The following is a 16,255-nucleotide window of genomic DNA, read 5'->3' on the forward strand; positions in this document are numbered from 1 at the left end:
CCTGGAGAAAGTGAAAGCTTACCGCCCTTTCAGGCTGTCCAAGCTCAAAACCCTGAACTCTCACCTTTCCCCCCACCAGGGGCAGGATGTGCATCTTCCCGGTGAGGCTGTCTTTCACAGAGGCCACGATCAAACAGGTGCCACAGAGAATGACCTGCCGCTCGGCCCACTTGTGCAGCTGAGTCTTGCCCTTCCTGACGCTGAACACGCCTTTCAGCAAGGTCCGCTCCTGCTGGTCCGCATTCACTGGACGCTCTGGGAGAGAAAGCCCACACACAGATGTTAGTGCAGATCTGCAGCCATCGATCTAATGCAAATAAACCCAAAGCCACTGCTGAGATAAGCAAATTGAGCTAATTAATTGCAAATGTTTTGCAGTTACGCATTGGACAAAGGTTCCAGAAAATGAAGTCACATAAGTACTCGAAGGTCATTATGATATCACCTGTCCATTAGTCAGCTCCACAGTATAGCTATTCCAAGAAATGGTCTTACATCAGTGCTTAGTATGGACACTGCCCTGTTATCTCATATGCTATTTGTACATCTGGGTAGCTCTTACTGAAAAATAATTCATTTGTTCTTCCACTAATCAGAAGAGAGTTTAAACTTTAAACTCCATTATTAAGCGTCTATTAAATTAAAGCCGTATTAGAGTTCTTCTGTTCAGCTCAGCTGGAAAAGTTTCTCTCTACTCTCTGCTGCTAGCCCAACATATAAGAGGCATCAGTCATATTGATGAATGAGTCAGGGTTTTGTCACATTTAACTTCACTCTGCTCAGTTTAATTATGCCAAGTCGCACTACAGGTAGTCTTAGCTGGCCATTGCTGAAGGACACATCAGACAGCAGTGCTGCCGTCTCTGCCAAGTACACTCAGGTTAATAGCAGGTCAAACAAGCACAGAGGAGACACTGCCTCAGCCTCCTGTCCTCTGCTGTTAAATTTTCCTCGAACCAACTTATGCTGCCTCCCACTCGGAGGCTCTCATTGGCAATCTGCTTTGGCTCTCTCGCGCCCTCGCTTCACGTCTAACTTGTTTTCATTCTCCACCTCCCCTTCCGCTTCACAAGGGCATCTGAACGAAATGAGAGCCCCCTCATGTTTTTCTTCGCCAAGGAAAACTGATAATGAACAAGCCAAGTGCTTCTGACAACAAATTGGCTCGCTGGCAGATCAATAGCAGCTCCTGATCCTTGGGTGTCCCTCAGTCAGAGAGAAAATTAGAGACACAAAAACCTCACGGGGTCGATGACGGGTACAATGGAGGTATCTAAAAGGGGAAAACAGCTGGACTGTAGATAAGTGCTTTTTCTTGCCGCCTGTGGCAGGAAACTGTCGAGTCACGCTCTGCTTTAGTTACTCTGTGTTCCCAGAGCTTCAGATTAAAACTCGCAATTAAGAAAAACATCATCCCTCTGCAGTGCACAGATCACCTTAACAAACTGACACAGACCGACAGGATGCCCTCACAGCCTTTGCAGCACATCACCAGAAACAACCAAGCTCTACATCCGGCTTTGTTAAGGCCCATTTGTGGTAATTTCATGGCAAACCTTTATAAAAGCACCGCATGCAGGATGGTAACACATACGCTCGTCTCTAGTAAAAGAGAGAATCCTAAACAACCCTAAAACCAGGAAAATGTGGTTTCATCCCTGATAATATTGTCATCTCCTCACCATTTTCTTGTGTATCATCACATTTTTTTTCCCAAATCAAATTTTTCTCAGTAACACTAATCATCTGACAAAGAATTATAATTATCTGTGCATCTGTGTGAGAATCATCGTGCTTGCTCGCTGCAAGAGCACATTGGGCTTACAAAGGAAAATCAAAGTGCCTTGATTAAATTAGTTAACTGCGGGAGTTATCAATGAGAAAAGCGCCCAAATTATGAATACAAATGTGCGCATTCATGGTGCGAGCGTGCAGGTGTCCAGGCATACACCTATTGCTTTTTTTCAGCTACTTGTTTCAAAGTCACGGCACTGTCCAAACGCAATATAAAACAACTCCTAGCCATAAAGAGCCAACTTCTAAAACAAACACACACGCTATCCCCAAAGGTCTGCGGGGCGATCAGTTGCTAAGGAAACAGGTTGTTCAAAATCAAAGTCCAGTGTGAGTATGTAAGCCCTTATGATGTCTCCCTCTAAATCAATCCCATCCCTCTCAAGACGAATAATGCTGACCGTTTCCCCGTGGCTCCAGAGGGGGTGGATGACACGGTCGTAACTTGTTGTGCAACACTGTTTTCTCAAGGAGCAGGGCTGCAGACAGCTGCCTTCACCAAACTAATCATCAACCGGTGTCAAACGTCCTCCGGGTGGGAGGCTGCCAAACCTCAGGGACAAGTGACAGACCAGAGAGTGGAATGTGTGATTTCTCAGAAGTGTGGCTGAGACCTTCGCACAGCAAATTTAGTGATATCTCACTTCACATCCAATATGGAAAAGTGTTATATATGCATATAGAAAAGTTGCCAATACGCACAATATTAACACTGAATCTTAATTCTTTAAGGAATACGTTTATATCGCAGTATGCCATGCCCGATGAGTAAAGAGTCAAATTAATCTTCCCTATCACTGAAAAATAAAAATGGATAGATAAACAAAGGAATAAGGTGAGAAACAGAAAGGAACAAAAGGGGAGGTGAGAGACATGAACGGTATAATATAGGAGGTGACTTGATTATTAAAAAAAACATTAAAAAAAAACAAGAGAGGAAGTCAGTGGAGGAACTAGAACGATCCAGAGAGCTATTTGGGGAAAATTGAAGCCAGTATGCACTCACAAGCCACTTAATTAGGTACACCTTTTCAGCTGCTCGTTAAAAATCTCTAATCAGCAATGCAGCGGATTTACGCCTGCAGACATGATCAAGACGACCTGTGAAGTCCAAACTTAGCATCAGAAAGGGGAAGAAAGGTGATTTAAGTAACTTTGAACATGGCATGGTTGTTGGTGCCAGACGCGCTGCTCTGAGTATTTCAGAAACTGCTGATCTACTTGGATTTTCCCACACAACCATCTCTTTTACAGAGAATGGTCTGAACAACCGAAAATATCCAGGAAGCAGCAGTTCTCAGTTCACACAGGCTCACCATTGGACGATTGGAAACACGCAGAGTGCAGATCCTTAAAAGAGAATAAAACTGGAATATCTACATACTTTTGAGCTGGTATTATTATTGGTTCTGGGAAACTGATGAACATTTATACTGTTCTCTAATGTTTTGTAGGCCTAATGATTAAAGAAGAAAGTAGCCTGTAGATGATTCATCACTGAAGGAAGGACAAGGGTCCAAACCAGGCAAAAGTGGCTGTTCTTTCCAAAGAGAGAAACTGAACCTTTGTATTGTTTTAAAATCAGTTTTTGTCCACATGTTGGATCATTTCAAGGCAACTGTTGAGCGCTCAGTCGAATACAATACTCCCTGTATCCCAGAGCTTTTTTGTCTTGCTCAAGATTGCATAGATTGCATTAGCATGCAGTAGGGGGTCAGTGGAGGCGGAAACACGGTCTGATTTGACTCAGAACAGCAAGCTCTTTTTGGCAGAAAATTCTAATTCAGCCCACCACACAGATACCTCCTCTAGGTGGTCTGTGTTTATCTCAATTTAAAATAACTCTTCTTTAAACTTTGAGCAAGAGTTTAACTCCTGACATCAAATATAGCAACTGTGCAGAAAACCAGTGGAAGACACACAGCCGAATGCTGCCTTTAAATACAGATGGCTTTAAAACAGAAGATTAAACCGGTGTTTCTCCCTCAGTAAGCCGTCTCTCTTAAAAACTCGCCATGAGTCTAGGATGACAGACGTCTGCAGGTTTAAAATGGGAAGGGGAAAATCTTGGGAGGAACAGAACTCCATCTCAGAAACAGCACATTTATGAGGAGCTGGCAGGAAACCATGGAGAGCTCTCTGCAGAGCTTTGTCGCTCGGGGCAAGTCTGTGCATACTCGGATCTGAACAGAATTTAATTTTTTTCTTAAGCCTCAGTCCGACTGCTTCTCTTATTTTTGTCATGGTTAACTTCTTTCACACCGCAAAATGTCTCAAACCTTCACACACCAGTTCACCGCTCCTGTCAACACAGCTCAGGACGTCCACAAACTTAATTTGGGTTTAAATTGGGTTTAATGTCAGCATCAGTCAAACCAACAACTTATAAGGTGAGCTTACTCTGATTCATTTCCCTGAGAAACAGATTTATTTCCCTCAGGTCTGATCCTGAAAGCGGGCCTTACGTGAACTGTGGACAGCAGCTACAAGCCGCCTTTCTCAAAGACGTAAAAGATCACGCAGACAGAGGTGGAACACAGCCCGGGGCATGAACGGCAGAGCTTACAGCCAGCTTCATCTGCGCTGCAGCTGCACAGGCTGACACAAAGATCCGCTGGCCCTCAGGTCTCTGCAGTTGTTTTCACTAGGAGTGTTTTTTATTAAGTCAGTATTTAGAAAAGTTTACTCCCCTGTCCATGTTTGTTTTAATTTCATCCATGCACCACAGCTGAAGGGTGTGCGCGTATGTGTGTGTGTGTGTGTATAGCGGGTGTGGAGAAAGGGGGTAAAGAAGGTCCCAGATGAGTTTCCTGAACAAATAAGAGGAGAGTAAAGTTTAATAAATTACCTGCTGCATTGCACTTTGAACCTCTTCGGTGGCTTGAGAAAAAAAAATCAGGCTGTAAAGCGCTGTGGTTAGAAATGAAACTCACGTGGCAGTGCGTAGGTAGAAACGCACATGTATTCGCACCACTGTCTTATTATAGAAAGTCAGCGTTCTCGTAACCATGATCCACCGTTTGTATGCCTGTGAGACAGTCTGAGACGAATACTTCTCACACTGTCCCACAGATTCTTTTGAATGATCTGAACAAGCCTGAAGACATAACTAATATCAAAAAAAAGAGCAAACTCATAGCAACAATTTTACAAGGGCAGTTCAGCGAAACTCAGCAGAACATCTTTTCTTTTATCAGTTTTCAGGAATCATTAAGAAGGTGGATTATTCGAGGCTTCTGTGGAAAGATGTGCTGCTGAGGTCTTTACTGGGCCATTTTAATACCGTGAACATTATAAACAAAAGCCCACCTCCCCTGGTTTGTGATGATGATCCTGGGTTCATAAAACCAAAGCTATCTGCATGGCGAGATAATCTTTAATAAACGTGCAGTTTTGGGGGTTCCCATTACAAACGCACTCAGATTCAGAGCCGGTAAGGTCCAGTAATGCAGACTGTGCAGAGCGTAGAGCTGGCACGCTCAGTGTACCACATTAGGTGGTCTTGTAGCAGCTGTAGTCTTTACTGATGGATCACAGTTTCACTCATCTGCTTAGTCAGATCATTACCACAACAACAGTTGTTAGGCAAACAGACACCTGGAGGAAGACTCTGAGAACACACAAGGCCATCGACGCTGTAACTTTGTCTTTTTTTTGTTTGGTTTGTTTTTTTGTACTTTTTGTCTAAACTTGAAAAAGGGGTTTTGTGCACACTGCCTTAAAAATGTGAGTTAGTTGCTCTCGGCTTGATTTGATAAGTTAAAGTCCTCATGAGTTGAGACAATGTAAAGCTAGTTACAGTAAGGATGCAAGGAGAAAATGAGAAATACAAATGGGGTCAACCATTCATATTCAACCAAGCAACAGACAGTGCACGTGGGGGGAAGTCATGGCAGGGTGGTGTGGGTGTAGATAAGGATCAGGGGTGATTTTGACAGAAGGATAGCAGCAAGGGTGAAAGGGAAGTTTTACAAGGCGGTAGTGAGTGTTAAGATTTTCATTTGGAGTGAGCAAAATGGACAAGATTGGAAATGAGTACATCAGAGGAACAGGTGAGGTCGAGCGGCTTGGAGACAAAGTCAGAGAGGCAAGGCTGAGATTGATTGGACATGTGCAGATAAGGGGTAGTGGATATACTGGATGAAGGATGCTGAATATGGAGCTGCCATGCAGAAGGAAAAATAGACATAGATTCATGGGTGTGGTTAGAAAGGACATGCGGGCGGCTGGTGTCACAGAGGAGGATGCTTGGCATTGGGTGAGATGGAGGCAGATGATCTGCTGTAGAGAGCCCTTAACGGAGAAGCCAAAAGAAGAAGAAATTATTAAGTTAAGTGAGTTAAGTTACATTAAGCCATTGAATTGAACCTGCACACTGTTCCAGACTTGATTTACTTTTCTCAGTTTAAACCTGCAGAGTCAGTACAGAGACGACCCGTGACGCTGCTCCCAGTGACAGTTCCATAAACTGCTGTATAAGACAAATCTATGGGGATGGGGGCTGAATTCAATACATTTCAATCCTAAACCCTGTAACAGACAGAACTGCTTTCACAATGAACAAAAATCATTTTTACTCTCATCGCATTAGACAATAAACAAGATAGCAACCTCTGTGCAAGTAGGAAATCATAGCTGCATTAATCTTTTAAGCATTTGGTGAATGATGACAAGTAGTTGCAACCAAGAGGTATGAAAAAGGGGTTGCCCAATGCTTGAGGGCGCAGCACACTCAACCTTTGCACAACCCCTTTCGATTGCAAGACAGCTGAGAGAGGCAACCAATCTCCAGACAGACCTGCTCTGACTCAGACTGACTGCCGTGACTGGCAAAGGTTGGCAAATAATTTCTGTCTGCTTTATAAATGCAGACCTACTCGCAACACATTGCAACAGTCTGAGCCAGTCAACGAGTACAACTCATCTCAGACACGTCTCTTTGCATCAGTGCACTCGACTCAGCTGGTTGGCAACTGGTTACGTTCCAAAATAAAAGGTTGACAAGTTCCAGTAGCGACGACGTCCTTATCTGTTGAGAAATTTCTGAATTTCGGGTTTCAGATCTGAGAGGCTCTGGCTACACTCTCAATGTAAGTAGTTAATGTGAATTTCTGTGTAAGTAGATAACAAAAGATTTGCAACAGATAGGAACAAATTTGTGATTTTTCCCTGATTTATTAAAGTTAGTCATATTATCACAAACAGATTGCATGTAATTGTCATCTCCATTCAATCGCAAACTTTTAGCAGACTGACAGCAGGAAGATTCTGTCTGATTGCCTTGTCTCTTGTCTTTATTGCCATCTTGACACAGCAAAATCACAGTAACTGACTGTGAGTGGTCCCCGCCTTTGAAATAACCGTTTCAAAGTCACTGCATATGGTTGCTCCAACCATATGCAGTGACTCCAACCAATGTTTTCTCTAGTGTGACTATAACATAATGTGAACATATTAAAAGGTATACGGCAACTTTCCATCATGTCTTTCTTACAAAAAATAGGCAGAATCCCTGAAGAGTTTGAACTTTCTAGTAATGCATCATGGGAAGTCTGCAAGTTTTGCTTTTTATAACATAACTCAAATGAACTGAGTAAAATTTCATGTGTTCACTCACTCAACTGCACTAGTTTCCTGAAGTTAAAAGAAGTTTAAAGTAAAAAACTAACATTTTATTTACACTTTTCTAGACCACAAAGCGCCTCACAATAAAAATGCTACAGCACTAAAACAAAAAGTTACCTGAAAGTTTAACATTTTAAAAAGTTGACTTTTTAGCTAGTTGAAAAATTGGTGAAAAAAGTGGTTAATTTTAAATTATGTAAATTAGAAAAGATGAGTTGGTCTGATTAAATCTCTGCACCTGTGCTGTGAGTTAAAATGAAAGGACAGGGTTCTCTGTTGCCAGCCACAGAATTAAATGTAATGGTAAAGCTTGCTACTTAAGTTATTTTAATTCTTCATAAGAAACCCGTACAAGAACACGAGAGGTGACTTGCCCATTTTATAGATATCTGTCATCTGCTGACATCATTTGTGTCCCCCACAACAAACTCAAAGCTTTATTACCAGCTGTCACTTTAGCAGTTCCATAGGTATTTCACGGCCAAATCAAGTTGTCCTCTTGGCCTGTACTGGGCATTAAAAGAGCCTGAAAACCAGTCATGTCTTGTCCCTGGTTCTCTTTTCCCATGAGTCGACAAAAGGAGGCAGGAAGTCTCCAAGAGGCCTGGCTAGACTCTACCCAGTGTGGCCTGATTGCTGATAGTAGCCAAGATCTGACCAGTTCTCATGTTGACAAGAAGAAAACAACAGTGGGCCACTGGACACATGAGGACTACGAATAAGACTGAGGCCAGAATGAGCTTGGGATCCGTCAGCTAAAAAAAACCCCGACATCATTTAAAAAGAAGCTAGCAAAAGAAGAAAATGTATAAAGACAGCTTAAATCTCCTGATCTGAGGGCTGATTATCAAACTGAAACTATATCCAATAAAAGGTCTAGGACTTAAATATCGATTTTTCTCTACGGGGCATCGAAACCGTCAAAAGCATCACAATAATTATTAATTGTGTTCTAAACATTTTTAGGATAAAAAAAACCCGTTCTGTTTCACATGCTTCACAAACTAATTATATCTGTTGCTAAGACTTCATGGTGAGTTTGATTTTTTTTTAACTTTCCTCATCTGTCACTCAACAACCACAGAACTTCCATACAGAGCAGATTACATTTGTCTGTAGAGTGTATTTCAGTCACTACAGCAGTCCTGCACTTCACTCTGAGGAGAGCTATGTGCCTGACGTGGGAGGAAGTGCATGTGAACCCTTTAGACACTGTGGTTTACCCAGTCTTGCTCTTTCTCTGGATATGTGAGCAGTTCGAGGCCCAGGCTTAAGTTCCACTGACTCAGCAGGAACATCCGCTGGTTAAAACTCATTATAGCAAACCAATCACCATTTATGCTAAAAGGAAAATCCTTAACTGCAACTACTGTATGAGTATTAATAGAGCAGCTTTCAAACGGGAAGACTGAGAGAGGTTTTAGGTGAGCGGCGCTTAGATGCGTTCACAAATTCGTCACCGGTTTCTCCAGAGTCGCATCCATTCTGGTGCCGCATTAATCACACAGACACAGGGACACTTAGTCACTCCAGACCTCGGGTCAATGAAGCATACAACACCACAGGATGAATGATGGTCAGTAATCCATCATGAGGCCATGACTGATGTGTTTATCTTAGACTGTACTGAAGACTGGAGGCAGCTTCAGAAGCAACAAACTCAGAGAGCCCTAAAACAACCGCTCTCACTTAATCCAATCGTACACACTCGCCAGAGGATGTGGCGAAACCATTTTGGAGCGTTCTAAGAATGTTTCCGCGCCCTCAGGTCTGTGTTCAGAGGAAAACTCGAAGCACATGCCAGATTCCAGTCAGCAGCAGCAGAAAGTGAAACCGATGGATGATTGCCGCCGCTGATGAGTACTCACCACTGTAGAAACGGATCAAACAGCTGAGGTCTGAGTTGGCGGCTTCTTGCTGCACTCGTACAGGGTCTGCATAGCCCATCGACGCCAAGTAGTCATACACCATCTGGAGCGGACGCTCAGAGGGATCCAGCCTCCTGCGGGACCGAAGGCATGAAGATGAAGAGGTGTGACAATGATGGCAACAATTATAAAATACACCTCACAGAATCTCAGATGAAACAGATTACAAAAGTAAAAGCTTCCTGCCAATGAACGCCATGATCTAATGGGTTAAACGGGGCACCAGACCAAGCTAAAAAAGCACTCCTGCCAGAGTCAGCACCACAGTTAGGATTTTGTTTCTCGTTTTAACACAAACTAAAAAAGAAGATGCATTCTTGCAAAATCACGCAGTGTCATGGGTACACCATCTGCTGCAGCAATGCTTTAGGTCTGCACAAATATTTAAAAAGTGAATTTCCAAGAAGAGGCACCTTTAGTATCTCTCTTATCATTAAAACATCGCCATTAGGGGTTTTTTTTTCTACATTACGGTAAGTTTGTTGAAATGAATGGAAATGATATTAGATAGTTCACTCTTAAACCATGTGTTTGAATTCATCTGTAAATCTCTCAGCTCTCTGTTAGTCACTGAAGCCTAACAGGATGAATACTAATAGAAGCAACCTTTCACATAAATGCCCACTGTCGAGCTGAGTGAAGGAAGCCCCGAAAGCACAATAGCAGCTGCAAATCCAGCTTTCACATTCAATCTAAAACAAAAGCTTAGAGTTAATTTATGATCACTTACTCTCTTACTTCTGAAAACTGTTTTTTTTTTTAAGACGGATCAATCTGCCAACTCATAAAGAGCTAAACACAGATGTTTTTCAGTATCTGTCAACATGAAGACTTACAGGGGGGAAGAAATGTGATTAAAGACTAACATTTAGAATAAATGAGACAGAAAAGTGCTTGAATTTCAAAAGATTCTTAACAACAACTAGAGCACAGTACCCATGCCTGAGAAAATGACCTTTCCTCACTCAGGAAAGATTTGCAGAATCATCTTGGTTGATTTTAGACAGCTGTGACATCAACATCTAAAAGCAGGATTTAGGCAGCTTCCAGCAGGCAGCATGATGATGAGTGACAGTCCCTATTGACCATTCACACTTCACACTGATATGCCTCATTTATTCACAAATCTTCCAAATTTGGCCAGTGCAGCAAGAAGCTGAATCTCTGTCAAATGGCGCCCAGTGGGTTCATCTGTCCTCATGGAAAGTTATGCAGCCAACTATCATTATGGGTTCTTGATTTAGTGTAGACATACCCAGTATTTCATAGATACATGAGAAGTTTACTGGGCCTCCTAAAAACACAATGGTATGGATACACGTGCATTTCTACAAACTAAAAAAGCCTTGTATTGCTTCATCTTTCCATATTTTACATTAAAAGTTGGTATCTTTTTCATGTAAGTTTATAAGGCTGCCTAAAAAAAAAATGTATCAAGGCTTCAGTTTTTAACTATAAACACCAGCAACAAAAAAAGTAGTCATTAGCACACACAAAAGGAATAAACCGAAATGTGCAAATGTATTAATTTGTTGCTATTCTTGAACTGTGTTGTTTTAAATAAAATCTGTCAAATGTATCAACTTGAATGTTAGATAGAAAGAACTTAGTTGGAATAAAACGCTTGTATGAATGGGTGAGACATATTGAGTGCTCAAGTACAGTAGAAGAAGTAAGAACCAGTCCATTTACACAATAGACCGGTTGTAAGGCCACCACAGACCTTCTGGCTGTGTGACAACAGTGCTAACCACTCCACCAAAGTGCTGTTTAGCTATTGCAGGGCAGTATTACCAAAAATTTCCATCTGCCTTCTTCTGCTGCTAGATTAGGACAGTTTTTACTATTTCCCTTGTTCAGTAAGCCTTTCGCTTAATCGAGATTTTAACTTCAAGATAATGGCCCTCCATCACTTATCCTCAGGAGGACTGAGGTGAGCTACTAGAGTCATCTTATTTTACATTTCTGAGTGAGCTCACTGATAAAGGAGGTCCTTGGTATGCAGCTGCTAACTTGCTGGAAATAAGCCAGTTAAGATGTGTGGGATCATCTCTTTGGAAATGTTCTGGAAACTCCGGGTATACCCAGAACATGTTGAAGGGATTGCATATCCCATCTGTCCTGGAAACTGTTATGGATGGAAAAGCCTCTTGCTGGGAAAAAGAACACTAGACTGCTTCGCTCACCCTGTTTGCACTGTGACACTGACAGACATAAGTGGTCCAAAAGGGGATGAACAACAGGATGAATGTCCTCCATCAACTCTACTGCCTCAGTAAATTTATCTGTAAAGGGAGTTTGTTCAACTGAAAATGCAAGCAGGAAAGAGCCCCGAACGTGCCTTCCTGTAAGCAGCACGTAACTACATGCTCTAAAAAGAAAATCAACAGGAAAAGCTGCATAGCTCACAGCTGCCTCGCATGCTTCACATAATCATTTATAGAACGAGTGCATCTATTATCAAAGTAATGAAGCCTTTTTATGCACAGAAGGAGTTCATAAAATAGGGATGATAAAATATATTACTAAAGGACCATTTGAGGACAAACATTACCGAAGTTCATATGCACATAATACATTTAACTTGTCTTTACCGTATGTGCTGCCAGTTTGTAGAATTTATGTTTTTTTTAATTATTTGTGCAGTTCTCCTAAGTCGCCATTATCCTGTTTTGTTTTGTTTTTCTTTTTGGAAGTTGAAGACTTTAATATTAAATTTAAATCCACTCAGTCATACTCGCTGGCAGACCAGACTGCTTTACTGCTGGAGTATAAACTGAACCAACAGAGCCCATCCACAGGCTTACCAAAAGCCTTTCATTTATTACCACTCTGCATCAGTCTCCAGTGCCTGCAGCTCTCAGTCAGCAAAGATATAAAGACATTGTTTCATATGCTACTATTGGCTAACAGCATGTGAGGTGATTACCAACCTCCAGTCATGTTTCCAGCATAATCTCTGCAGCGCATCTGTGGCACCATCTCCCAGCAGTTATTGCTTACTAACACAATCATTCACAACTCTTTGCTCTAAATGCATCTGTTGGCACTTTGCTGGTTCCCCACATTTTTTATAAGATTTTGCTCTTTCTTATTCATTTTAAAAAAATTGAACAGACAGAAGCGCTCAGACAGAATGAGCCATAACTCATTCAGGCTTAAGCTGTACAGCTGAGCTTTCGTTTTAGGCTCCTTTATATCTTCACGTAGGTTTTCCAAGGGAAGCAAACAAGGAACTGAATCTTTCCTGGTCACAGACTAGTGAACCAGCTTTTCATCCTTTCACAGATCATCAATTACTATTTCAGTCTACACATGTCTTGTACAGCGGTGAGAGGCGTAGAGATATGTTCCCTGAGCGTATCCTAGGTGAGGAGCTGTGGGAGTGCGGGATGATAGGGCAACTGCAGCAAGTCCTCAGTGGTGTGTTTACCTTCTTTGCATTAACTGAGGATGAGATTGTATTATATATTTTTAGCAAGCTCCCATTTCACGTGCTTATATTTGCATAACTCTTTTTATGCTTCGATTTGTCTCTTATTTTCTTAACATGATTAATTGGTATTAATTTAATGAAGCTGTTGAATGCCTGATGCATGTGTTGGCCCCATCTTGAGTAGCTGATGTGGACTGAACTCTCTTTTCTCTGCAGTTCTAAAAGGGAACAGGTATATTTGGAGTATTCCTACCATGCCTTAATTTATTTTGTCCTTCAGGGAATAGCTGAACGCAACTTTGTCACCATGATTCGACATGATGTAAATTTACCTCACTAGGTCTCCGTGCAGTTGAACGTAAAGTGCGTGTCCGTTCTTCTGAGCACACAGCTCCTCCACCGTGGTACTGGTGGAGCAGAGCACCAACTGCAGGTCTGTCTGAGGGGTGGAGGAGGCCTGTGTGCCAGAGGCAGGTGGCTGAGGGTCTACTGTTCCCCCATACAGACACACACAGCCCCGCTGGGTGTCCCCTTTCAGCCAGTCCCGCTCTCGTGATCCAAACCTGGTTTTTCTCGTCACGCAGCTTCGACTCCCGTTCCGCTTCATGTTGCGCTGCTAACACAGAAAAACACAGAATATTAGTCTTTCTCACACACAGATTGTAATCAAAAACATAGCATAAGAGCCAAGGGGCATCTGAGGAAACAGAGAGTGGTTCAAGATGGACTACACACTCTCCCAGACGTGCTGGGGGTTTAATCCAGCCAAAAATCAATTTGCGCTGGTAGTTACCAATTGGATAATCTTCATAGAAATGTTCGCTCTACCCTAAACTAAAGTCAACCATTAAAGTTTATTCATTTGCAGTGAGGGTGGACGGTGTGACTGCTGAAGAGGAACCACAGCACCATTATTTTCACTAATCACCAGTGATGACATTAGCCGGATGTGGAGTAGCCTAATGTTACTCTTAAACAGACATCAATGAAGAATAATCCTCTCCTGAACGATAAAATATCAGTAACAGCAGTTCTTCGTGAGGGTGGAGTTTATCACGCGGGATGCATTTAGATCTAGTCAGTACAAAGAAAGATATCAAAGGTCTGGAGAGCATCCGCTCTGGTGACAAACAGGTATCATTGCTGCTGTTTTTAAATGATGTCATCTTCAGCCTCCAGTGGCTTCCATGTTCGATAAGCCTGACAGTAAAAGGTGTGATAACTGATCGTTCTTGGTTGGGTTTTTGAACAGCATTGGCCACAGTCTCTCAGTATTTGGTACAGTTACTCAATAACTGATTTAATGATTGATTTCCTGTTAAAATAACAGTAATTTTATCTTGATTAATCTGATGAATTACTTGGCAAATCCTCTCATTTAATGCCCAACAGAAGGCTTAATTTGTTTCTTTTCTTAGACTCTTTCTGTACAGTAACAAAGTCATATCCCATTTGAAGCCTCTATTCTCAAGGTCAAGAATAAACATCCACTCTCACTACTTAAATGGACCATACCTGGAGTAGCATTGCTTCAGAGGTTAGAGAGCTAAGGCTGTGATCAGGCGAACGGTTGGCTTAAACTAAGAGGTCACAGAGAAAGTAAAGTGCAGATGTCTTCTTTGTCAGCAGCTGTGAAGGTGTGTCTGATGAAGCTGTGGAATCACCCCACTGGACTACGGATGTCCTGGGCACCTCCCCAGTATGGATGTGTGTCACTGTGTGAATGTGACTGAACAAGCTGTCCGGACTCACAAGGAAGTGCCTCTACTTTATAAATAATCTATATCTGAGACCTATAACTGTGAAAAGAATTCACTTACTCACCTTTATGACAGGCAGGTAGAAACTAATGCTCTGCGTACAAACATCAAGGTGTTTAATACTCCGGGATTACCTATTTCATTGCAAATCCTCAAATACCTCTTTTAAATATAATAAACGAGTAATGCTCACAGTCTAAATGAAATACCACAGCTGAGGTTCTCTGTATGTACGCGCGTGTCTCTGAGGCAGCTTTGGGGACTTGCGTGTTATTACTCATCATGTCTTCCCCTAAAAATTTCTAAGAAAACAGTTCAGCAGCGGGCCTCGCTATATACGAGCTATGAGTGCCTGTAGTGTGTGGTCTGCTGCTGTTACCGGCTCCGGTGCATTCCTGACTGCCTCGGATCAATTATCAATTAGACGCGATATCACAGCATTTACATAACACTGCCGGGAAGGATGCGAGCGTATCCGTGGATGCACTTTGCCCTGTTCCGAGCACCTACTGCGATGTAAGCGACACCTTCACATGACAGTTGTCGATCACTTTAAATCCCCCCCCGTTTGCTCCCTCTGGTTATGACCTGCCTTTAGCACTCGGATCCCCGTCGCAGCGTGAGCTCCGGGACCACTGCGGCTGCCGCGACCCGCAGTCTGATTCAGCCCCGCCTGGTGGACCACCGTGTCCGGCTGCCTGTCTATGCAAGCCCCGTTATCTCCGACATCACCTCCTCTCTTGATGCCCGTTCGGACGTTGGTCGCAGCGACCTCCGCGTTATTGTCCTCGTCCTCCATCGCCATGTGTGATCCCTTTTAACGGCGGCAAAAAGCAAGCGATGTCCCGGCGCGCGACTTGTAAATTCCCACGGAGAGGTGAAAATTCATCCTGTGTCGGTGCAGCGACGCCATATCCCGACTCATCTGACTACTGTCAGATAGGCCCCGGAGAGCTGATCAATAAACATGAAATGGGCGGGCTCAGGGTATTTATTATTCAGCAGCCAATGGGCCTTTCTGAAGCGGGATGCTTCATAATAATGATGAGGCAAGTTTTCCCACTTGATGCAGTCGCAAAAACACGAGAGGTGTTTGCAGGGCGTGTCATTAAGCGTTAACCCTCTGCTGCACCTATTCAATGAGAGGGGAGAAAGAAAGGCTCATTTTGCATTAGTCTGTGGATAAAACTTTCTTTTATCATTAAGTAAATAGGAAGAAAATGTTTAAAAATGCATTTATCTGCTGGGTGTGTCAGACATGTGTTCATGTTTTGTAGTGTCTCGTGATGGGTTTACAGTCTGTGTTTAAAAGCAGTTGCTCTAAGCTGTATGGGGCGCCCCATATAAGCTGTGTCACAAACATTACGGTTTTTGCGCATGACTTTGGGTGTGACCGGCCTGTCGCTCTGAATTGGGTAAGTGGAAAAGGTTGATTTGATGGATGGGTGGATTCAGGGTGAACCTTGCCACACATAGCTGTTGAGGTTCCCTGAATATGGACAGCAGTTTACATTGGAATGTTTGCTGTCCTGTGAATATCTAAGAACACCCCATGATTCAGTAGCTTGTTAAACCACCTTTAGAAGCAATAACTGAAATAATGGTTTTCTTTGTGACTCTGCGTGTGTTACATGGTTGTGAAGTAATTTTTGCCCGCTCTTCTTTTCATTGTTGCTTAATTTCATTGAGGTTTGCTGGCATTCATTTTTGCA

At 42.6% G+C, this 16,255-nt stretch overlaps 1 protein-coding gene across 1 annotated transcript in view; it reads right to left on the bottom strand.

The window, feature by feature from the left end:
- Positions 1 to 15,430, bottom strand: part of phlpp2 (PH domain and leucine rich repeat protein phosphatase 2) — a 42,275-nt gene extending 26,845 nt beyond the window's left edge. Inside the window, exons 1-4 of the mRNA XM_039610704.1 lie at positions 15,136 to 15,430; positions 13,116 to 13,399; positions 9,288 to 9,421; positions 65 to 255 (exon numbers count right to left, since the gene is read on the bottom strand). Of these exons, the coding sequence (XP_039466638.1) occupies positions 65 to 255; positions 9,288 to 9,421; positions 13,116 to 13,399; positions 15,136 to 15,348 (822 nt within the window). The 5' untranslated portion in view covers positions 15,349 to 15,430. The remainder of the gene's footprint in view (positions 1 to 64; positions 256 to 9,287; positions 9,422 to 13,115; positions 13,400 to 15,135) is intronic.
- Between the last annotated feature and the right edge of the window lie 825 nt (positions 15,431 to 16,255).

Source organism: Oreochromis aureus, linkage group 1 (assembly GCF_013358895.1).
Source record: "Oreochromis aureus strain Israel breed Guangdong linkage group 1, ZZ_aureus, whole genome shotgun sequence".
Taxonomy (NCBI): domain Eukaryota; kingdom Metazoa; phylum Chordata; class Actinopteri; order Cichliformes; family Cichlidae; genus Oreochromis; species Oreochromis aureus.